Raw genomic sequence first — 23277 nt, forward strand, 5'->3', positions numbered from 1 at the left:
TGGAGCAACTAGAACAAGATACAAATGTGCAGGAGCTGTTTGTGGGGGTGGTGTTCTATAACAGGGCCAGAAAAGGAAGGGCCATGTTATAGGGAAGGTCACTCTTCCTTATCCACCTTTGGGGCTGTTTGTGCTATGCACATGTGTACTCCATAGTAGAGATGCTGACAGGACACAAGAAAGAAACCCTTGCTAGCCCTTGTGCCTTTAATCACAGCAGAAATCCCCCAAGTGATAAACAGTTTCTCTTGCTAATATATGATGATGATATTGGATTTATATCCCGCCCTATACTCTGAATCTCAAAGCAGTCACAATCTCCTCCCCCAAGATATTCCTCCCCCTAAACAGACACCCTGTGAGGTGGGTGAGGTTGAGAGGGCTCTTACAGCAGCTTCCCTTTCAAGGACAACCTCTGCCAGAGCTCTGGCTGACCCAAGGTCATTCCAGCAGCTGCAAGTGGAGGAGTGGGGAATCAAACCCGGTTCTCCCAGATAAGAGTCTGCGCACTTAACCACTACACCAAACTGGCAGACCAAGGCAATAATGAAAGTGAAAAATGTTTCACCCTAGTACCCTGGAATGGCCAGGACTGCTCACTGGTATTCTTTAAAAAGCAGCTGGATAAACGTTTGTCCGGGGTGCTCTAGAACAGGGTTTCCCAAACTCTGCCCCCTCTGATGGCCCGGTTATTTTTACACTTCTCCTTCATGGCCCACTAAAATTTGGAGACTTTGAGGGTGGAGCCAGGATACAGGAAAGCCTGTCTCTTTCTTCTATAGAGGTCTCCAATGAAAATGGAACTCAGGCTTTGCAGCCTGTGTCAGTCTTCAAGTCTAGCTTTTCTCTGCACAACACAGAGACGTCGGGGGATGGAAGGAAGGAAAACGGAGCTCAGGCTTTGAAGCCTGCGTCAGTCTTCAAGGCTAGCTTTTCTCTGCACAACAGAGAGACTGGAAAGAAAGCAGAGCAGAGCTCATGCTTTGCTGGGGATGGGGCTAGCTTTGGCTTTCCTTGTGACCCGGTATTGAGGCTTCCATGGCCCGGTACCAGGTCACGACCCTGCAAATGGGAAACGCTGCTCTAGAATGATTCTGCATTGGACAGGGTTTGGATTAGATGGCCTGTATGACCATTTCCAACTCTATGATTCCGTAACTCTATGTGTAGAAGGAAACATCTTTGTGCCCTGTAGGGTTGCCAGGTCCCTTCTGGCATCTGGGGGGGAGGGGATGGGGGGACTTACCAGGAGCAGGAGGGAGGCCCAGCAGATGTGCAGTGGCATATTTACATCACTGCCCACATGATCCGGAAGTGACATCATCACTTCAGGGTGGTGCTCTGGTATTTGGCCACAAACTCCATGGTAAATTTGGCTTCAATCACAGAGTTTATTTGCTCAAATACCAGAGCGTCAACCTTGTGATGACATCTCTTCAGAGTCATATGGGCAGTGACATAGACACATTGTTGCACGTTAGCTGGGGCTCTCTCTTTTGGAGGTTAGGTTGATCAGTGACGGGGCAGTGAGGCCTGGTGCTGGAGGACCCCTGCCTCCACAGTGGGTCAGGCAACCCTGGTGTCTAGTCCTGCTCTTACTTAGGAATATGGTAAGCCCACCAGGTGGCACAGGTGACTAGGATAGGGCTGGTTCACAGGAAGCTTTTCATGACATGTGTCTTGTAGGTTTACAAGATTATGAATGGGACAGAGAAGGTAGAGAAAGAAGTACTTTTCTCCCTTTCTCGCAATACGAGAACTCATGGACATTCCATGAAATTGCTGAGCAGTCGGGTTAGAACGGATAAAAGGAAGTACTTCTTCACCCAAAGGGTGATTAGTACATGGAATTCACTGCCACAGGAGGTGGTGGAGGCTACAAGCATAGACAGCTTCAAGAGGGGATTGAATAAACATGGAGCAGAAGTCCATCAGTGGCTATTAGCCACAGCATACTGTTGGAACTGTATGTCTGGGGCAGTGATGCTCTGTATTCTTGGTGCTTGGGGGGCACAGTGGGCGGGCTTTTAGTAGTCCTGGCCTCACTGGTGGACCTTCTGATGGCACCTGTTTTTTTTCTGGCCACTGGACACAGAGTGTTGGACTGGATGGGCCATTGACCTGTTCCAAAATGGCTTCTCTTATGTTCTTATGACTGAGTACTCTGAGATCCGTAAAACCTATAAGTAGATATACAAGAACACAGATGCACAAGGTGATTCCTATTTACCGTGCACTTTAAACCTTGTAGCACTTCCAAATAGAATCTGAAAAAGAAGCTGACGAGGAGAGTTCGTCTGTATTCCACTTTTCCACCTACTGCTGAAGGTGAGAGTTGAATCTCCTCGAGAATGAGCCGGCAGGCTTCATCCAGCAACTGCTCATCCCATTTTCTGAGGGAGAAAGGATAAGTAAACACATACCCATTTACTAGTAGATCTAGGCAGAACTTTAATGTATAGACTGAGGGCCAAACGACACACTGGATCTTCTAGCATTTTGAATTTTATTCCAATGCATTTGCAGGGGTCTCACAATCGAACAGAACTGGGAGGAGAAAAAATTATCTTTAATGGAGCCAACAGCTCTGAACAAATTCATGCTGTCTTATAACTGTGTAAAATAAATAAATGACAGAGATACATAGGTATGGATTTCCTGTCCAACGTTCTTTGGCTCTGAAGCCAAGGAATTTCTGCTTACAGGTTATAACAGCCAGTTCATGCACTGTTGTGTGTCCTCCCCACCCAATGCCAAAAACATGGCCTATTCATGTAACTATTCATGGTGCAGGTGACAGGACTGGTCCACACATTATTTGAGAGGGATAAATGAACCATGCATCGACATTACTGTGGCAAGTACAGCACAGATATGTATTCCAGAAACATGGGAGCCAAACTGAGCAGTGTTCTGAATCAGCCAATAGGAACTGTACAAGGAGATCTGGCAGGTGGAGAAGTTTGGTTTTGAATGCTGAGAGTCAAACAGAGAAGGGTTAGTTCAAGAACAGTGTAAAATAAAAATGTGAGGAGATATCAGATCTTTGGTTTAAATTTCTCTGTCTTAGTATGCCAGCAGGATTCACTGGGTCTACTGTGTGCTTTGTATATTATAAACCTGTCTGAGGTAATATTTTCCTTGGGCACATACTATGTGAAGCCTAGCGTCCTAAAATTTCTTGTTAAATGTTAATATCTACCTCAAGCTGTGTTTTTTTCCTGAATAAACTTTGTTCTTGTTCACTTTTAAAAAGAAAACTATCTTGTGTCTATAAATTTTACCTCAGTTACCAGTTCAGTGGGGTATATTCAAGCCCAAATCCTACACCCTCAAACCATGTCTCTTTTTGATTTCCTCCTGGTGACCTTCATACAGTGAGCCACGCTAGAAATTGTATTGTGACAGAATCTGTCACAGTAATTATCTCTGTTCATGAGAAGATACATTATTTGAACACTTTCATGTGAAAAAACCCTGCTATTCCAATGACAAGTGAAAAAAGTCCCCTTTAACAATAGTCCCTTTTCACAATAGTTGTGTTTTTGATGTGGTTTACTATGGAAATTTCACACAAATTACCTCCTGTGAAAAACTGGGGTGGTTAAAAATGTATGCAGATACAATGAAGAAAAAGTAGATGAAGAAGCTTAACCCATGATTTAGAATGGCCTGTCAGGTAAATCTTGTATGCATTATTTTAGTGAAATAACTGTCATACTTCCTGCTAATATTTTCCCTCAAACTAATTAGTAGTAGAAGTAACTAATGCTTTAAGAACAAGAATGAAAGGAAAGACCTTGTGATACCAGAGCTACACTCAAGAAAAGTTGGCCATGAGAAGAGTCAACTGATTGTGTCAAGGTATCTCAATGGTGCTGCTATAGCACTGAAGTGATATATAGCAGGGGTGGCCAACGGTAGCTCTCCAGATGTTTTCCCTACAACTCCCATCAGCCCCAGCCATTGGCCATGCTGGCTGAGGCTAATGGGAGTTGTAGGCACAAAACATCTGGAGAGCTACCACTGGCCATCCCGATATATAGGTTTAGCGCCACATAGTGCTCAACTTAGAACATTTTAAAAAAACAGTCTGAGGTGGAAAAGGGTGGGGTGAGGGAGGAAGCGGCACTGTTTGAAATGACCACAGCGCTTCAGAGATGGGTTAGTAACAGAAGGAAATTTGCTATATGAAACCCCCATTCCTGTATTGCTTTACTTGAAACTGGGCCGAAACCAATAACATCAGGTTTAGAACAGTAATGTGAAAAGGGCCGATGGGACTGAGTTAGGTAGGCATTTTCCATCCCCACAATTCCTGGCTCCACAATTTGTTTAAATTTAAACATTATGTCAGCAAACTGATTTGTAAAAAATGAAGTATTATCATCACAGCAATATTCACTGAACATGAAAAGTCTTCTCTTCGCCCCCTCTCATTGTATTTTGGAGAAGATATATCTTGAACAATATTGTGAAAGGAGGGAGCAATTTGCTTACTCATAACAAAAGAAATAATAGATCAGGACTCCAGGAGTCTCTTGTTACTGCCTGAAGACAAACTATAAATACGGAAAATCTGTCTCACTAGTCTGGAAAACAGTTAGAATAAAGCATCTTCCCCATTAGCAAGAAGTCCTGTTCTGACAGGATTCCCAGAGGAGCCTCTTACCTTCCTCGTAGCTTCCGAGAGGTGACCGGGGCACTCACTGTGGTACGGCCAACGCCTCCATACAAAATAGTCAGGTCCTCAATGACATCAGTGCCTGGCTGGAACTGAACTTGCATTGCCGAATTGGTCACGGACATCGCATTCTTCCTCCGCTCAGCTTGTCGGAATGCAGACACAAATTCATCCTGGCAAGATAAGGAGAAATCAGGTCATTTACCCCTGTAAGCTGATCCTTGTTTTAATTCAAATAGCCTAAGAGCAGGGGTGGAATTCAAGCAGGAGCTCCTTTGCATATTAGGCCACACACCCCTGATGCAGCCAGTCCTCCAAGAGCTTACGAAAAAGAGCCTTGTAAGTTCTTGAAGGATTGGCTACATCAGGGGGTGTGGCCTAATAAGCAAAGAAGCTCCTGCTAGAATTCCACCCCTGCCTAAGAGTCACTTTGAGGAAATTCTTACTTCGAAGGCACTTCCATGTACCAAGGTAAAAAGTAATGCACCAAGTGCATAACATAACATAGATAAACAGGCATCGGTACTCTACATGCTGATGATTAATGATAACTCTGACATTTAGATGTCGTTTTACCAAATGTAGTATAGGAGCCTATATATCACAGAAATTTCCTAATCAGTCATGCCTTCTGGTCCCTTCTTTGAAGTCCTCTCTGCTGGGAAATCTTTCCAACATAACAAACTGCTATTTTAGCAGCCTCTGTAACATCTATTCATAGATTTTCCTGCTGCTTCAAACACCTGTGGAATCTGTTTGACAAAAGGTGACAATGGGGCAAAAAGAATTTGGTGCATGCAGTGCTTTCTTTGTAGCAGGAACCTATTTGCATATTAGGCCGCACACCCCTGATGTAACCAATCCTTCAAGAGCTTACAGGGCTCTTAGTATACGGCCTATTGTAAGCTCCAGGAGGATTGGCTACATCAGGGGTGCTTGTCAGGCTATGATACGTGGATTCCTTAGATGGATGAAGGTTGCATCCACAATTACACAGCTGCATTATCTGACACTCTGATATTTAGTGTCGGATTTTATGTTTGCGGTTGGATATTGGAATTCTTGCTAGATAAAAGGTACCAAATGGCAGAAAGCATCTTGTGGTGAGAGGCAGAGAAACAACAAGAATGAAAGAACACTCACTTTCTTTGAAAATGGAATAAAAACGGAGACTATGACCTCCCTGGGTGAAAGATCGGCCTCCGGACACCAGGCGAGGAAGTCACCATTCAGGGGAATCTGTCGTCTTCCACCTGCCAGAGAAATGTGTAGCTTTTACAGATTGCGTTCTTTGCAGACATAGAGTTTACACAGCTCGTGAAAATTTTAAAAAGATATCGGATCATATGCCTGTAGAAATAGAAGCTTTAGGCTTATCTCACCAGGCTTATTTGAAGATCATATTACAGTATATCTATACATATGTGGTAACAGAACCATCTGAACTGTTAGTAAACTGATGGTGCCAGGGGTGGAATTCTAGCAGAAGCTCCTTTGCATATTAGGCCACACACCCCTAATGTAGCCAATCCTTCGAGAGCTTACAAAAAAGAGCCTTGTAAGCTCTTGGAGGATTGGCTACATCAGGGGTGTGGCCTAATATGCAAAGAAGCTCCTGCTAGAATTTCATCCCCGGATGGTGCAAACCCTAAATAGAGTTACACCCTTTAAAGTCAATTGAATTCAGTTTCTTTAGATGGGTGTACCTTTGTTTAAGATTGCACCATTAATGACCTATATTCCCACTGGAATTAAGGAAGCATGCTCAGAGCTTTGCAGGCTCAGACCTGCATGCTTCTTTAAAAGAGGAAGCCTTTCACCTTGGATAAACGGCATGGAATTTAATTTTACCGATTATCCTGGTTACTGAACTATTGGGGCCGTGTTACATACCACAGGCTTTATATAATGCGACATCAGCTAAATATGCTTTTCTTTTCTCCCTCCGAGGGCTTTTTTTGTAGCAGGAGCTCCTTTGCATATTAGGCCACACACCCCTGATGTAGCCAATCCTCGGAGAGCTTACAGGGCTTTTAGTGCAGGGCTTACTGTAAGCTTCAGGAGGATTGGCTACATCAGGGGTGTGTCTCCATGGAAGGCCATGTGAAGACAGGGAGATGACAATTAGATAGATAGAAGGGAGATCAGAGGACAGCTCCCCGGTTAAGACAAAGAGAGGCATTCCATTCAAGGAGATAACACCTATAGACCCTTGAAGTGATGCAGCGCCCCCAAATGTTCAGACATGTTGACTTGCTCACTCCAACAAGGTGATCCATCTGAATCATAGGCTGGTGAGGATTTTGGACAAAACCACTCCCCACCCCCCCTCAGGCAGACATTGTTCCTGAATTTTGGAGGGGGGATTCATCCCATCATAGAGAAGAAAATATCCACCTTAGGTTTATCTATGGATTCTCTATACATGGTCCCTTTTACAAATGCCTGTAAGACAGTCCTCTTCCGGTTGGCATACAACTGACTGGCATCTGAATATTTTAAGGAAGACTGTGGGATAGCACACTGCTGAATTGCGTTTATTTTATTGTGTAAATTACTAATGTATTTTAATTCTTAATTTTATTGTTAGAATTTTTATGCTGTGAGCCGCCCTGAGCCCGCTTCGGTGGGGTAGGGTGGGATAGAAATCGAAATAAATAAATAAATAAATCCTTCAGGGTTTTTTTTTTGTGAAACATTCACGCTTTTCTGAAAACTTGGATGTTCCCCCAGCATTGTAGCTCTTATGCTCCACTTGCGGATGGTCTTGTGTTAATACACATATGAGACCCACTCATGGTTATTAGATATATAGATTCTGCACACTGTTTTGTCCTCAAATCAGTATTTATTGACAAACTGTAAGGCCCTTTACCTGTTGATGCCAGATTGAGAATCGCTTTGCCAGCTGCCAGGACAGGGTTCAGATCCCAAGGTGAGCCTCTACTTACGATGTGGCCTCCTAAGGACTGACAAACAAGGACACTGTTGTTGTTAGATCAAGATGGGTAGCTGTGTTAGTCTGTCTGCAGCAGCAGTAAACAGTAAGAGTCCAAGAGAGCCTTAAAGACTTAACAAAATTTGGGGCAGGGTAGGAGCTTTCCCTCTGGCGGAAGCTGGGTTCAGGAAGCCAGTTCAAGGCTGACTCTACAGGGTTCTTTTTCTAGCAGGAGCTCCTATGCATATTAGGCCACACCCCCTGATGTAGCCAATCCTCCTGGAACTTACAGTAGGCCCTGTAGTAAGAGCCCTCTAAGCTCTTGGAGGATTGGCTACATCAGGGGGGCGTGGCCTAATATGCAGAGGAGCCCCTTCTAGAAAAAGAACCCCTGAGGGTGGTCAAATGAGTACCCACTTGTTGGGGGTCAAGTGTAGATGACTGGGGAAGGCAATGGCAAACCACCCTGTAAAAAGTCTGCTGTGAAAACGTCGTGATGTGATGTCACCCTAGAGTTGGAAACAACTGGTGCTTGCACGGGAGACTATCGTTGCCTTTTTAGGTGCTTTCCTAAATCACCGCTCACTTCTCCAGAAGTGAAGAAACTCCGTTTCTGTTTCAGACACCCCTCATGATATTTCTCAGAGTTTCCTACCCCCCTGGGAGCAAGTGTTCATGGAGATAAATAGGCTGTAGTGGAAGGGAGGGAGCAGGAATTTTCCAATCTACCACTGGAAAATTTAATCTGGACCCAACCCACTTTGGTTGGGACTTCCTGATATAGGGTGTTTTTACACTGACAGTTTGTGACTCTCTATCACTACATTGGAAACTCACCTTTTACATTACCTAACGTTCTCACAACTGTTTTGCATTGTTGCTGCTCGAAGCATCTACATTTGTTTCGGTGAGATGGGTTCCGGCGCTCCTGCTGCAATGTTTTTCTCAAAACTAGTTTTGATCTGGTCATTTCTTTACAGGCATTTCAAACTTGTACTGTAGAAGTTTTCATGCGTTTTAAAAGACTCCTCCAAAAGCCACAAGGTGCAGTAATTTGCATGAGAACTGACAGCACTTTAAATTTTTACATATCATTGCTTGCCTCATCTAGTGATTTAAATTTGTATTGTTTTTGCACTGTTGACACAATTTCCAAGCAATCATATCAATTTAACTAAGCACTGGTATTCTGTCTGCCCTCTGATCAGAGACCCCCCCCCCCAATGAAACGCTTCCAGCAGGAAATATAGAAGTTTGGCTACGCAAAATGAGCAAAGCAAATCCACTAATGTAAAAAGAAAATAATTAAAGCGGAATGGTGGCAGGCGATTTGAAGACTCTAAAACTCTGGATCAAACTGAATGTAAAAACACCCCTAGTTGACTAGGCGTGTTTGTGAATCAGTGATATGAGTATATGGATGCATGAATGGCTTTCCCCTTATCACTAGATCTCCTGCTTGGAGCAGACATCATACAACAGTTGCCTCTCTTATACAGGTTGAAGACGAGAGAAAGCAAATCAGACCATGATAGGGGACAACCAAAGTGAAATCCTAAGAGACAACTGACCCTCATTAGATGAAAGGATCTCTTAATTTATGAACTATGTTCAAAACAGTGCTTCTCCAAAAACTGTCCTCTTCTCATCATTGCTATCTTGGCAGAAAAGGGCAGGAGGTAATCTCTATTTTGTGAACAGCAGTAGTTTGGAATACCTACTGCCAAATTCCTGATCTGTTCTCCTGCCAGTGTTCTCAGTTGCTTCAGCAGAGTACGGTAAATCCTTGTCTTCTCTGCAGGGAGTTCTGGGACCACATCTAACAAGATGTCCCTCAGCTGGGCCAAGTGGGTTGCTGCACCTATCACTAGCCCTGGAACCAAATAATATTCAGCATGCATTACATTTTCAGGAATCACAGTTGGCAAGTACAGTTGGAGTCAGAACTGGTCATTAGAGAGGCAGGAAATCGCAGTCTAAGGTATGAACCATGTATGAACCTCCACTTACAGCTGCTGGAATAGCCTTGGGTCAGCCATAGCTGTAGCAAGAGTTGTCTTTAAAAGGGCAGCTGCTGTGAGAGCCCTCTCAGCCCCACCCACCTCACAGGGTGTCTGATGTGGGGGGAGAAGATAGAGGAGATTGTAAGCCTTGAAAGGGCAGCTGCTGTGCGAGCCCTCTCAGCTCCACCCACTTCACAGGGTATCTGTTGTGGGGGGAGAAGATAGAGGAGATTGTAAGCCTTGAAAGGGCAGCTGCTGTGAGAGCCCTCTCAGCCCCACCCACCTCACAGGGTTTCTGTTGTGGGGGGAGAAGATAGAGGAGATTGTAAGCCTTGAAAGGGCAGCTGCTGTGAGAGCCCTCTCAGCCCCACCCACCTCACAGGGTGTCTGTTGTGGGGGGAGAAGATAGAGGAGATTATAAGCCGCTCTGATTCAGAGAGAAGGCCGGGGTATGTATATCTATCTATCTATCTATCTATCTATCTATCTATCTATCTATCTATCTATCTATCTATCTATCTATCTATCTATCTATCTATCTATCTATCGTAGTTTAGTTTATTAGATTTATTAGCTTTATTGTAACATATAGAACAAGCAGGAGCCTGCAAGGACTTGAGGGAAGCATATAATTTCCCTTTTCCCCATTATTTCCTATTTCCCATCCCTGGAAGCCCCCATAGCCTCTCCAATTTTCCTGCTTCTTTCTCTCCTTCCTGCCCAGCAGCCAACCTACCTTGATCTGACCCTGTATCTTCAGAATTTCTCCCCCCCCCCCCCAGCAGCAGTGCCGGCACTGGGGAGCCCATGCAAGCCCAGCTCCCCAGGTCAGATTCCCATGCCGCCCTTCATCTCCTTGGCAAGGGCAAACTTGGTGGCGGCCGCCGTGGGGCTTCTGGGCTCAGTGCACACACACACACACATCATCACTCCACCCCTCATGCTTGTGCTTGGAAGCACAGACGTGAGGGGCAGAGCAACCGGGAGTGAGCAGCGTGCATGCTGAGCCCTGAAGCCCCATGGTGACAGCTGCCGAACTTGCTATTTCCCTCGCCTCAGAAGTGAGGGTGGGTGGGAGGGCCAAAACTTGGCACCCTCCCCCCAGGGCCATGCTCCAGGCAGCCACCTCAGGCTGCCTAATGGACATGCTGGCCCTGCCCAGCAGCCTCTACCTGGGAAAACTATAGTCCAGTTGTTTGGTGCCAGCCATTGGGCCAAGTTCACCTGCATGGTAGAGAGCCATCAAGGACTTGAGGAAGGCACCTCACTCCCTTGGATTCCCTCCCCACATTATTTCCTGTTTGCCTCCTCCTGGCAACCTCCACAACCCTCTTCCCTTTTCCTGCCTCATTCTGTCTTTCTCAGCCATTCACTAACCTACCTTTTATCTACCTCCTGTCTTCAGCTATATTTATTTACTTCATTCATAGCCCGCTTTTCTTCACAGTGTGGACCAAAGCAGCTTACATTATTCTCCTCTCCTCCATTTTATTCTCACAACGACCCAGCGAGGGAGGTTATGCTGGAAGTATGTGACTAACCTAAAATCACTGGATTCATACATTGTTCTGTGGCTTCAGACCAACACAGCTACCCACCAATAAAATCACACAGTGAGCTTCCATGGCAGACTGGTGCTTCGAACCTGGGTCTCCCAGACTCTGCTCTGAAGCTCTAACTCAGGGGTGGCAAAACCGCGGCTCGGGAGCCACATGTGGCTCTTTCACACATATTGTGTGGCTTTCGAAGTCCCCACCATCTTCAGCCAGCTTGGAGAAGACATTTGTCTCTTTAAATCACTTGTCCAAGTCAAACCAGCTGACAGCATGGATAATGCATTTAAAGTTAAAGTTGCCTTCTTTCCACCTCTCCCCCTCTATTTGCTTTCTTTCCACCCTTCCTTCCTTCGTCTTGCGGCTCTCAAACATCTGCTGTTCATGTCTTGCAGCTCTCAAACGCCTGATGTTTATTCTATGTGGCTCTTACATTCAGCAAGTTTGGCCACCCCTGTTCTAGCTGCTATGTCTCACTGGCTTTCCTAGGGTGGCTTAGTATTGAACAGTAGCAAGCAGCCTGGCCTAGTTGAGTCATGCAAGTTGGGTGGTATCAAGTCGCCCAGAGTTTGCTTCTAGGCCTAAGGGTGCCAGCCTATATAGGTGGGGCTTGGAGATATCTCAGAATTACAACTGAACTTCAGATGGCAGAGATCCGTCTCCCTGAAGAAAATGGCGGCTTTGGAGAGTGGACTCTATGTCATTATACTTGGCTTTCCCCTCTCCACACCTTGCCCTCCCCCAGACTGTACCCCAAAATCTCCAGGAGTTTCTGAACCTGGAGCTGGCACCCCTAGCCAGTCCTGGCCCCTATAAGTCCTCCCTCAAAGGCCAAAAATAGGTCTGGAAAGAGCCCTGGGCCTTCTCTTTGCCGTTTTTACTCACAAAATTCCATCTTGGAACACTGTGGTTGCTTAGCAACAGCCACTGAGGGGATGAGTTTCTTAAAGCTACAGGCACTCCTTTTATCATTTTCAGGTTTTTTAAGCTGCCCAATGTCTTTTTCACATTTTTCTGCAAACCCTTTGCAGGTTTGTAGAAAGATCTGTCTTGCCCATTTACAGCTTCAGTCACTGAATTTAAGTATCCAAAGATTTGGCTGACTCGACTGTTAGCATACAGATTATTTGCTAAATGAAAACAAAAATGAGAATACCTCTCTGCCCATCTCATAACTAATGTTCCATTGGCTTCAATCTGACATAACAATCACTAATCTGAGCTGTGTTAGTGGTACTGCAGCCCATGAGGTAAATATTATTGCTTGTCCTTTCACACATAGTGGGTGGAAATACAATAAGATATCATTTTAATCAGGCCTTGAATTCAGCAGGAGCTCACAGGAACACAGCTCCTGGACCTTTCTGACAGCCCCTCTCCCTTCCCCACCTACCTTGTCTATTGAGTAGTAGGTGCAGCTGCATAACAATCCCTGGATTAGGAGAGCAGGCAGCCAGCCAGCCACCAGGGGCTTTGCCGCGCCCCCAGCAGCCCTCATTAACCCCTGAAGCCCACACCACCCTTTCTCCACTTCTTATGTGATTTTGGGCAGCGGGTGGCTTGCTGGGTGGGTGGGGGGGGCTGCCAAAGAGAGCCCCAGGTGAGCGAGGCCTGTTTGGGTTGGCTGGATCTCTAGCCAGCCCAAGCAGGCCTTGCTCGTCTGGGGCTCTCCTTTTCTGCATTGTGTTGCTTTTGGCTGGTGGGGGAGGGTTGGCATATGCTAATGAGTTATGCTAATGGCTCCGCCACCTATTTTTCTACAAAACGACCCCTGGTTTTAATTAGCTAACAAGCCAGATCCCATATATTTGCCTCAGCGGCTTCTTAGGTACATTAGAGACTTACCATTGTGTACTCTGCAGACAACATGCAGTTCTGGAACCCTAGGAGGATGAATGATAACTGGGTACCAAATGCCCAGTTTTTTCACATCAATTCCTAAACCAGAAGAAATCAGATTTAAAAAAGATCAGAGTGGTATAAAACAAAACGACAGCAGAACAGCATCTCCAAATGTGGGTTGACTGAAAAACACAAAGGCCCAGGATTGGGGAGGGAATGACTTCAAGTGAAAAACAGTAGGGGGATGGGAAGTAATGGACCATTTTTCCCACTCCTGCTTTGTCCTGTGGAACTTCCTTCCATTCCTTCCTCCTATAGGGAAAGACTTCTTCCAATGAATAGGCAGTTAGCGTACTTTCGCAATCACTAAATGACACACTTTCAGTCCACCTTGCAAGTGGGTTTTGCTGTGTGAAATGGCAAAATCCACTTGCAAATGGTGGCTGAAGTGGACTGAAACTGCATTATTTAGTGTGCGTGAAAATGCTTTTTCCAAAGAAGGGCTTCCCTCACTGAAGGAAATCTTTCTCCATTGCAGGAAAACTTGGTGAAGAGAAGCCATAGGAGAAAACTTTGTAGAAAGGAATCCAATCCATCATGTTGAGCATGCTCTTTGATGATGTGTCACTGTTTTACCTACCTATGCTTGTGTTCCCCACCACAAGAGGGGCATTTGGGTACTTGGCTTTCAGGACCAGAAGTTCCTGGAGCGCTACAGGAGAAATCCAGGTAGTCCGTTCTCCACTGAAAACCAGAGTTCTTCTTTTGCTCTCTTCAGCCATTCTCTGCAAGGAAAAACAAAAATGGCACATCACATTAGGAATAAGGATGCCTTGCCACCACATGAATAGTTTGGTTATTTTAAAGCAGAAACAGGCACCTTTGGTTGCACCGGTAAAGGGATAGAGACTGGCCTATACAGAGCTTTTTTTGTAGCAGGAATTCCTTTGCATATTAGGCCATGCCCCCCCCCCCCCCTGATGTAGCCAATCCTCCAAGAGCTTACAGTAGGCCCTGTAAGAACCCTGTAAGCTCTTAGAGGATTGGCTAAATCATTCACACAGCCCCAGCCCTGCTGCCAGGAGAGGCACTGGCCACATATGTGCAGGAGGAGCGTTCAGACTGCTTCATGAGCATGTGGGGCGCCTGAAGCACACGCCTGACAATTCAGACAGCTGGGAAACGTGGTCTACATAAGTTACTGGGAAGTACCCGGTAGCTATTTAATCTGGTCCCAGCCTGTCCTAAAATGAGGTAAGGATGGGTGGGACATGGAAGGCAGATGTGCCGGTGTTATCACGCACATTAAATCTGGATAGGAGGCATGGCTAGTTGGGTCAAATCTGTCATGTGATTAGGGTTAGGGTCATGGGCCAGCGAGGGGATCCTATGACAAGTTTTCCCTCCCAAATTTCCCATAGAGTTTTCTCTCCTAAATTGCTAGAGCGTCCGGGAAAACCATAGAGTTTTCCCAGAAGTTCCTAGAGCAGCCAGCACATGGCGACAATGAAAACAGTCCCCTGCCAGAGGCTGCAGGCAACCCTACATGTAATCACACCGACAGAGAAAAAAGTTGATAACAAAAACACCCGGAAGTGGCTCCAAAACGAGCACTTGAAGAAAGAAAGAGAAGGACTCATTCTAGCTGTACAAGAACAGCTTTTCGTATAGATATTGGATTTATATCCCGCCCTCCACTCTGAAGAGTCTCAGAGCGGCTCACAATCTCCTTTATCTTCCTCCCCCACAACAGACACCCTGTGAGGTGGGTGGGGCTGGAGAGGGCTCTCACAGCAGCTGCCCTTTCAAGGACAACCTCTGCCAGAGCTATGGCTGACCCAAGGCCATGCTAGCAGGTGCAAGTGGAGGAGTGGGGAATCAAACCCGGTTCTCCCAGATAAGAGTCCGCACACTTAACCACTACACCAAACTGGCTTTTCATGACCCACATGGTCAGAGTCTTTGATCTTACCTTTGTTTTTATCATGGCCTAGCAGAGAAAGCTTAATCCCATTTCAAGCTGGCAGACCTAGATTGAAATCCTATATGCATACTAAAGTTAATTATCAGCAAGCACAGAATTATTTCCTACCATTAGTTCAGGTGGAAATATATAATCCTGGGTTGGGTCCCTGGGCTGGAAGTCTTCTGGTTGGCAGAGGCCTGAACACATCTAATGAAAGAGAAATGAAAGTCCAGCATTAGCATACATGGTCAATGGAATAGAAGGATTAATATTTCAAGAGTGTATGCATGGGTCCTTAGCAATGTTCCCTCTAAGCTGCAGAGTCTTGTGAGCAAAAATTCTACTTTGTGAGCTACTGGCATTAAAGTTGTGAGCTATTGCAAAATTTAGTGTGCTCTGGAGTCATCTTTCCTGAGATAAGACAAAAATGTGTGAGCTGGAGGCTAAAAATCTGTGAGCTAGCTCACGCTAACTCAGCTTAGAGGGAACACTGGTCTCTAGCCATACATCCACCACCTCATTCTCTTGTCTCCGTAAGGAAGAAGATGAATGTCTCTCAAATTTGATGAATGTCTCTCTTTGAAAATTTGGCTGCATCTATTGAGAGACATTCATCATTGGGAATATCACACCAGGATTACGTGGAAAAGCTGGACAATTTTACCATATAAAGGAAAAGAACTCTTGGTGTAAACGCTTCCTTTTGTTCAAAGGACTGAGCATTATGGTTGTTTTGATGAAAGCAATATATGTGGGTTAAATACAATTATTTATATATGAATGGTTTTTCTTGTTATGTAATTTGATATAGAAGCTGGTTCACGTGGGGCTTTTTGCTTTTTGTTTCCTTGTTCTTTTCTGCCGTGATACTCTTTGTATGTTGTAATCCCCAGGTGGGGGCAGGGGATCCCCCGGTTTGGAGGCCCTCCCACCACTTCAGGGTCATCAGAAAGCGGTGGGGGGGGGATGTCTGCTGGGCACTCCATTATTCCCTGAAGAGACCAATTCCCATAGGGAATAATGGAGAATTGATCTGCAGGTATCAGGGTATTGGGTTGAGGGAGCTGTTTTTTGAGACAGAGGCACCAAATTTGCAGTATAGCATCTGATGCCTTTCCCCAAAATACCCCCCCAAGTTTAAAAAGATTGGACTGAGGGGTCCAATTCTATGAGCCCCCAAAGAAGGTGCCTCTATCCTTCATTATTTCCAATGGAGGGAAGGCCTTTAAAAGGTGTGCGGTCCCTTTAAATGTGATGGCCAGAACTCCCTTTGGATTCAATGATGCTTGCCACAGCCTTGCTCCTGGCTCCAGCCCGAAAGTCTCCTGGCTCCACCCCCAAAGTCCCCAGATATTTCTTTAATTGGACTTGGCAACCCTATTACCAATGCCAGGTGGTGGCAGTGGTTACCCAAGAAAGAAAGAAAAGCCATTCCAGGTGTTGGGAAAACCTTGAAAGGCAGGGTGGAACAGGGCCCCCCCACAGGCCGTTCTGCCACACCTGTTCTACATTTCTTTTTAAATGAGCAACTAAAACTTACCCACTCAAGGTCTTTTCAGCCAAGATTAACCACAAAAATCAGCAGAAATGAATGCTTTGGCAGGGTTGTACTAGGGTGTAGTGAATGTATTTTATTTAGCTTCTGTTTAAAAAACCTCCACAATTTAATTAAACCAATTGTTTTCACACTCCATACTAATCCAAGCAGCCAATTAACAGCTTATGGAACATAAATATACCCTCTTTGTCAGAACATGCCTTATTATAAAACAGGATTTGGGGGGGGGGGGGCAGGGGAGAAACAGTGTAACATTGCATAGTCATTGCAGGTTAGAGTTGATCTAATAAACAAAGAAGAAGGGGAAACAAGATTAACCCGAAATATACTGAGAACACCCCAATGGTCAAGCCACAGCAAATAAAATTATATCAAAAATATAGTTATTATATGGTGTACACCAGGGATGACCAAACTGCCGCTCAGGAGACACCTGTGGCTCTTTCACACATATTGTGTGGCTCTTGAAGCCCCCACCATTCCATTGGCTGGCTTGGAAAAGGCATTTAAAGTTGAAGTTGCTTTCTTTCCACATCTCCCTCCCCTCCCCCATCTATTTTCTTTCTTTCCTTCTCTCAAACATCTGATGTTTATTTGATATGATTCTTACATTAAGCAAGTTTGGTCACCCCTGGTGTACACAATAATGTAGTTAAAAGCATAGGACTGGAATATCAGGTTACATTAAGAATCCTGAAGAATAAGCTTTACATCTGCTTTTTTTATTTCCTGTGCAAAGCTGATGGATATATGTACCAATGTTATAAATTACAAGAGCCCAACTATGTTTTGGACTTTTTTTCAAGGGAAAATCTGTTTTCAAATGTAGCTCCCTAAAAAAATAAGAACAAAAAAACCCATAGAGGCAAATCTGCCTCATTTTAAAAGTTTTATCCTGTGCACAGTTCTGACTGTCTTTGTCTCCTTAATTAAAAGCTTCACCTGGTAAATTGGATGATTTTGCCTCGATAGTTTCAGAGGTCAGCCGTATTGATTTTGATTTGAGTCCAGGAGCATCTTAGAGACCAATAAGATTTTTTTTTAGAAAACTAAGTAAGGGTATTAAGAGGATATGATACAGAAATGAAAAAGGAGTTGCATAAGGGCTCTTTTTCTAGCAGGAGCTTCTCTGCATATTAGGCCACACCTCCCTGATGTAGCCAATCCTCCTGGAGCTTACAGTAGACCCTGTAGTCAGAGCCCTCTAAACTCTTGGAGGATTGGCTAAGCCTTTTGTTTCTTCCAGCAATTATAGAGAGCAAATTTGTTTGAATCAAACCCTTTTTGTCTTTTTATCTTAACTATTTTCTCTTGTAACACTGAGGAGAAATTACGATTTTATAATTTTCCAAACCAATAACTAGCAGCCTTTATATAAGTAACCTTATATTTTATTTTATTTTACAGTAACATGTTTGTAAACCTTCAGCCTTTGGTTCCATATCAATACCCTACCATTTTTTATAATTACAACTGTTATTGTGTTATTACTTGATGAACCAAACCAAATAATATCATCAGGGCTTTTTTTGTAGCAGGAGCTCCTTTGCATATTAGGCCACACACCCCTGATGTAGCCAGTCCTCCTGGAGCTTACAGTAGGCCCTGTACTACAGTGGTCCCCAACCTTTTTGGCCCCAGAGCCCGGTGGCCCACCGCAGTCCCAGGGCTGGCAGGGTGAGGGTACCAAATTCGACCTCATCCCCCTGAGCCTCCTCCTCCTCCCTCCGTTTTTACATTATTAAGGCTGAAGAAGGGGCCGTGAAGCACCTTCCAGGCTCCATAAAGGCCGACACCCCCCTGCCAATTACCTGATCGGCCGGGGAACTGTGAAACTGCGGCAGCGGCAGCCAGCAGCCGCTGAAAAAGCCTCACAGTCCTTGCCTCCTTCCCACTTCTCCCCCCCCCACGCCTCCTTCTCCCTTCCCCAGCCTTAATAGTGTAAAAATGGAGGGAGAAGGAGGTGCGAGGGGTGGCGAGGCTGCACAGGGCCATGGGGGCGGGGGAGCGGTGAGGCTGGGCGGCCCAGTTAATGGCAGGCCGCAGCCGGTACCGGTCCGGGGGCCGGGAGTTGAGGACCCCTGCTGTACTACATCAGGAGTGTGTGACCTAATACGCAAAGGAGTTTCTGCTACAAAAAAAGCCCATAATATCATTTTTTAAAAAAAAACGAATTAGCAGATGTTTCTGCTCAGAATCACTTTTTTATACATTTACATTCAAGATATTACATTTAAAACTTATTCTCATTACGCTTCTACATTTGGATACATTTATAAACAATTTTTTGAACTGTTTCTCATTCTAAATTTGTCTCCTACCAACATGATATTTGGGGCGTAAGCTTTCAAGAGTCAAGTTTCCCTTCGTCAGATACCACTCTAAGGCATAAGACATGTATACCATAGCTAGGGCCATGAGGTGAAAGCATGGGCATTTTACTGGGGTCAGGGGGAGACTTGTCCTAAGCTGCAAATCTTTACCATGATTAGAGCTGTCAGACCCCTAGTCTGGCCAGGGGATCTCCTGTTCTGGGGGGCTCCAATCTGCCACCCCCCAGCTGGCCAGCAGGAAAACCCCACCCCCAAACAGGGACGTTGTTGTATGATGTCCCTGATGTGATGACATCACTCGGAAGTGATGTCATTAGATTGCCAACACTGCACAGTGATGCTCTGGGTTTTGGGGAAATTCTGTTATTTTGTAGCAAAACCAAAAAACCACAGAGTTTTTGCCCAAAACCTAAAACATCATGTGCAATGTCAGCAATGCAATTACGTCACTTCCAAGTGACATCATTGTACCCTGCGCACTTTACACATGGAAAAAAGACTCTCAGATCAGGTCCAGGATCCCCCCGCTGGCAATGAGGTAGGTCTGGACAACCCTAACCATGATATGGTCCACTGGGGTCGTGTCAGAAATAGACTTTTTTTTCCTTTCATGACTCATGAGATCACATGTATGGGATGGAATTGTATGAGTTTTGAGGCCCTTGTGAACTTTGTCCCAGACCTGGAAATAATGTGCTTTGTTCCTGTTCACACTGTCTTGCCACCGAAGCTGAGAAAAGGGTCTTCGCCAGGACTTTTTTTGTGTCAGGAACTCCATTCCATATTAGGCCACACACCCCTGATGTAGCCAATCCTCCAAGAGCTTACAGGGCTCTTTGTACAGGGCCTACTGTAAGCTCCAGGAGGACTGGCTACATCAGGGGTGTGTGGCCTAATATGCAAAGGAGTTCCTGCTACAAAAAAGGCCCTGGTCTTCGCAGACCTAGAAGACCAGGATTTCCAAGAGATAAGGGTTTGTAGATGAAGAAGAACTTCAGCTCCACTCAGAAACTCACTGGCACTCACAGAAGAGTATGTATGTAAAGTGCTATCCATCCACAGCGGACCCCATAGGTTTTCAAGGCAAGTGACTAGGCAGCGTTGGTTTGCCATGGCCTTCCTCCGTGGGGTCTTCCTCGGTGGTGTCCCATCTGAGTAGTGATTCTGCTTAGCTTCCGAGATGTGGTGAGATCGGGCTATACTATACCATTCCACATCCCCCAAGGAAGGGAGATTACAGGTGTTCATTTATGAAAAATATAGAAATTAGGAGGTCATAGCTTACTCGATCTCCTCTTTTGGGCTCCGGAGCTAAATTTTCATCTTTTTCTTTCCCCTTCTCTTCTTCTTGGTCCAAGCAACACTTTCCACTCCCTGCCAAGGGACAGCACTCCTGCAGAAAGCATTTTTATTTTTTTTAAGTAATAATAATAATAAGACGGTTACAAATTGCAAGAAATTTACTGTGTGGTTTACAGTGCAGTCCTAAATAGAGAGACGCCTTTGTAAACCCCCTGACTCCACGCTTTTCTGCATTCTCAACTTGCCAGTTTGGTGTAGTGGTTAAGTGTGCAGACTCTTATCTGGGAGAACCGGGTTTGATTCCCCACTCCTCCACTTGCAGCTGCTGGAATGGCCTTGGGTCAGCCATAGCTCTGGCAGAGGTTGTCCTTGAATGCGCAGCTGCTGGGAGAGCCCTTTCCAGCCCCACCCACCTCACAGGGTGTCTGTTGTGGGGGAGGAAGGTAAAGAAGACTGTGAGCCGCTCTGAGACTCTTCGGAGTGGAGGGCGGGATATAAATCCAATATCTTCCAATATCTTCTTATAAGTTCCTGTTTCTTTGGGGGTGTTTTTCTGTTCCACGTGTGTTGTGTCCAACATCTCTCCCTGCAGATTAAAACTGCTGGACAGAAACAATTGTAATATCAAATCGACCACTAGAGGGAGCAAAACACATGTGGGGCCTCTCCTGAAAAAACAGGAATTTACAAGTGAGGAAAAGGAGTGTGAGGAAAATCCTTCAATGGACTTAGAAGGGTGTAACTGTGCTTAGTGCATGTTTGTCCTCTCTCTCTCTCTCTCTCTCTCTCTCATTATTATGAATTATTGTATTCATTTTTCATTTAAAATATAAACTCTCAAATAATATTTATTGCAAAAATGAAACAAATTCAGAAAATATATCGAAAAAAGACTGGTATAATTCTGAGAGAATGGCCGGTTCCTTGAATTGTCAGAAGCCCTACCATGAGTAAAGAAACTCAGGTAATAATATCTAATTTTATAACAATATGCTTATCTTCTATCCCCACAGTAAAACCTGGCACCTCTTCACTCAAATCCTACTAAGTCCTTTATCTGAGGTAGCCAGGTCCTCCTTGGCCACTGACGGGGGGTGGTGGAGGGGTTTGGGTGGCCAGATCCAGTTTGAGAAATTTGTGGAGATTTGGGGGCAGAGCCAGGAGAGGATAAGGAGCTCCCTGGCACAGAGCGGTAAGCTGCAGTACTGCAGTCCAAGCCCTGCTCATGACCTGAGTTCGATCCCAGCGGAAGCTAGGTTCAGGTAGATGGCTCCAGGTTGACTCAGCCTTCCATCCTTCTGAGGTCGGTAAAATGAGTCCCCAGCTTCCTGGGGGGAAAGTGTAGATGACTGGGTAAGGCAATGGCAAACCACCCAGTAAAAAGTCTGCCGTGAAAACATCATGATGTGACATCACGCCAGAGTTGGAAACGACTGGTGCTTGCACAGGGGATTACCTTTAGCCATGGGAGGGTAAGGACCTCAGTGAGATACAATGCCATAGAGTCCACCCTCCAAAGCATCCATTTTCTCCAGGGGAACTGATCTCTCTACTTTGGAGATGAGATGTAGTTCTGGGGGACCCTCACTTCCAGCAGAGAGGAGACTGATGCATAGCATCCTGAAGATAAATAACCTCCATGCTTTCCTTCTGACCAGGGTTATGTATCTTGGGTTGGGAAGAATTTGGAAAGGGGTAGAAGAGAAGAAGAAGGAGATATTGGAGTCTCAGAGCAGTTTACAATCTCCTTCCCTTCCCTTCCCCACAGCAGACCCCCTGTGAGGTAGGTGGGGCTGAGAGAGCTCTGAGAGAACTGCTCTTGAGAACTGCTCTTTGAATTCATTACCCAAATTGGCTTCTGAAGGTACATTCAGGGCTTTTTATTGTAGAAAAAGCCCAGCATGAACTCATTTGCATATTAGGCCACACCCTACCTGATGTCACCATTGTTTCACACACACACACACACACTGTGGCTAATAGCCACTGATGGACCTCTGCTCCATATGTTTATCCAATCCCCGCTTGAAGCTATCTATGCATGTAGCCACCACCACCTCCTATGGCAGTGAATTCCACATGTTAATCACCCTTTGGGTGAAGAAGCACTTCCTTTTATCTGTTCTCACCTGACTGCTCAGCAGTTTCATTGAGTGTCCTTGAATTCTTGGAGAAAAGTACTTCTTTCTCTACCTTCTCTATCCCATGCATAATCTTGTAAACCTCATTCCTCATTAAAGGACACTTTTGGTTGTATCAATAAACTTTTATTAGGGAGTTTCCCCCCTCTTACCTGAGAGAAAGCACTGAAGCTGTCGATTATAGGTCTGTACCCAGTGCAACGGCACAAATTGCCTGGAAAGAAGGATCCGGTGAAGAAAAATAAAAGAAATAAATATTTAAGGTATACAAATAATCTGAGCCACAGACTTCATCTGGCCTGTTCAATCTGTGGACATTTCTGGAATTTGAATTCATTACCCAAATCGGCTTCTGAAGGTACATTCAGAGCTTTTTATTGCAGAAAAAGCCCAGCATGAACTCATTTGCATATTAGGCCACACCCTACCTGATGTCACCATTATTTCACATAGGCCTTTTTTGTAGAAAAAGCCCACTATGAGCTCATTTGCATATTAGGCCACACACCCCTGACACCAAGCCAGCCGGAACTGTGTTCCTGCTCAAAAAAAGCCCTGGGTACATCTACACATTAGTCCTTATGCTTGTTAGGGAATATGAGGGATTTGTATCACATGTGCAACAGAAATATTGCGCCTCCTGAACTCACACCTGCTGCTTTCTGTTTGCAACCACAGAACACAGGGTACAGAAGGACTGGGAGGGTGGCCCTGGAAAAGTTCATGCCCTTAGCCTGCATTGGCTTTGCCCCCAGTCAGTCTAAGCCCTGCCCCCCAAAGGATGGGCCAAACAAGTATGTGTGTCCCTTGTGGTGGCAAACCCTCTTTCCCTGTGCTTGTACCCATCCCTCTCTTTGGTCTGGGGTAGCCTTGGCAGATATGGTGGCTCCTGAGGTTGGGTGGCCCCAGTGGGGGGGGGCAGCCTCCCAGGTCATCAGCCCAGTGGGATTCTTAGCC

The 23277-nt window shown here is 45.3% G+C and overlaps 1 protein-coding gene across 1 annotated transcript in view; it reads right to left on the bottom strand.

The window, feature by feature from the left end:
* The window catches only part of LOC132585294 (aldehyde oxidase 3-like), a 75602-nt gene that overhangs the window by 43349 nt on the left and 8976 nt on the right, over positions 1–23277 (bottom strand). Inside the window, exons 6-15 of the mRNA XM_060257104.1 lie at positions 22473–22534; positions 20163–20270; positions 15113–15193; positions 13661–13805; positions 13024–13116; positions 9344–9495; positions 7560–7653; positions 5828–5937; positions 4673–4857; positions 2231–2393 (exon numbers count right to left, since the gene is read on the bottom strand). Of these exons, the coding sequence (XP_060113087.1) occupies positions 2231–2393; positions 4673–4857; positions 5828–5937; positions 7560–7653; positions 9344–9495; positions 13024–13116; positions 13661–13805; positions 15113–15193; positions 20163–20270; positions 22473–22534 (1193 nt within the window). The remainder of the gene's footprint in view (positions 1–2230; positions 2394–4672; positions 4858–5827; positions 5938–7559; positions 7654–9343; positions 9496–13023; positions 13117–13660; positions 13806–15112; positions 15194–20162; positions 20271–22472; positions 22535–23277) is intronic.

Source organism: Heteronotia binoei, chromosome 16 (genome assembly GCF_032191835.1).
Source record: "Heteronotia binoei isolate CCM8104 ecotype False Entrance Well chromosome 16, APGP_CSIRO_Hbin_v1, whole genome shotgun sequence".
Classification (NCBI taxonomy): domain Eukaryota; kingdom Metazoa; phylum Chordata; class Lepidosauria; order Squamata; family Gekkonidae; genus Heteronotia; species Heteronotia binoei.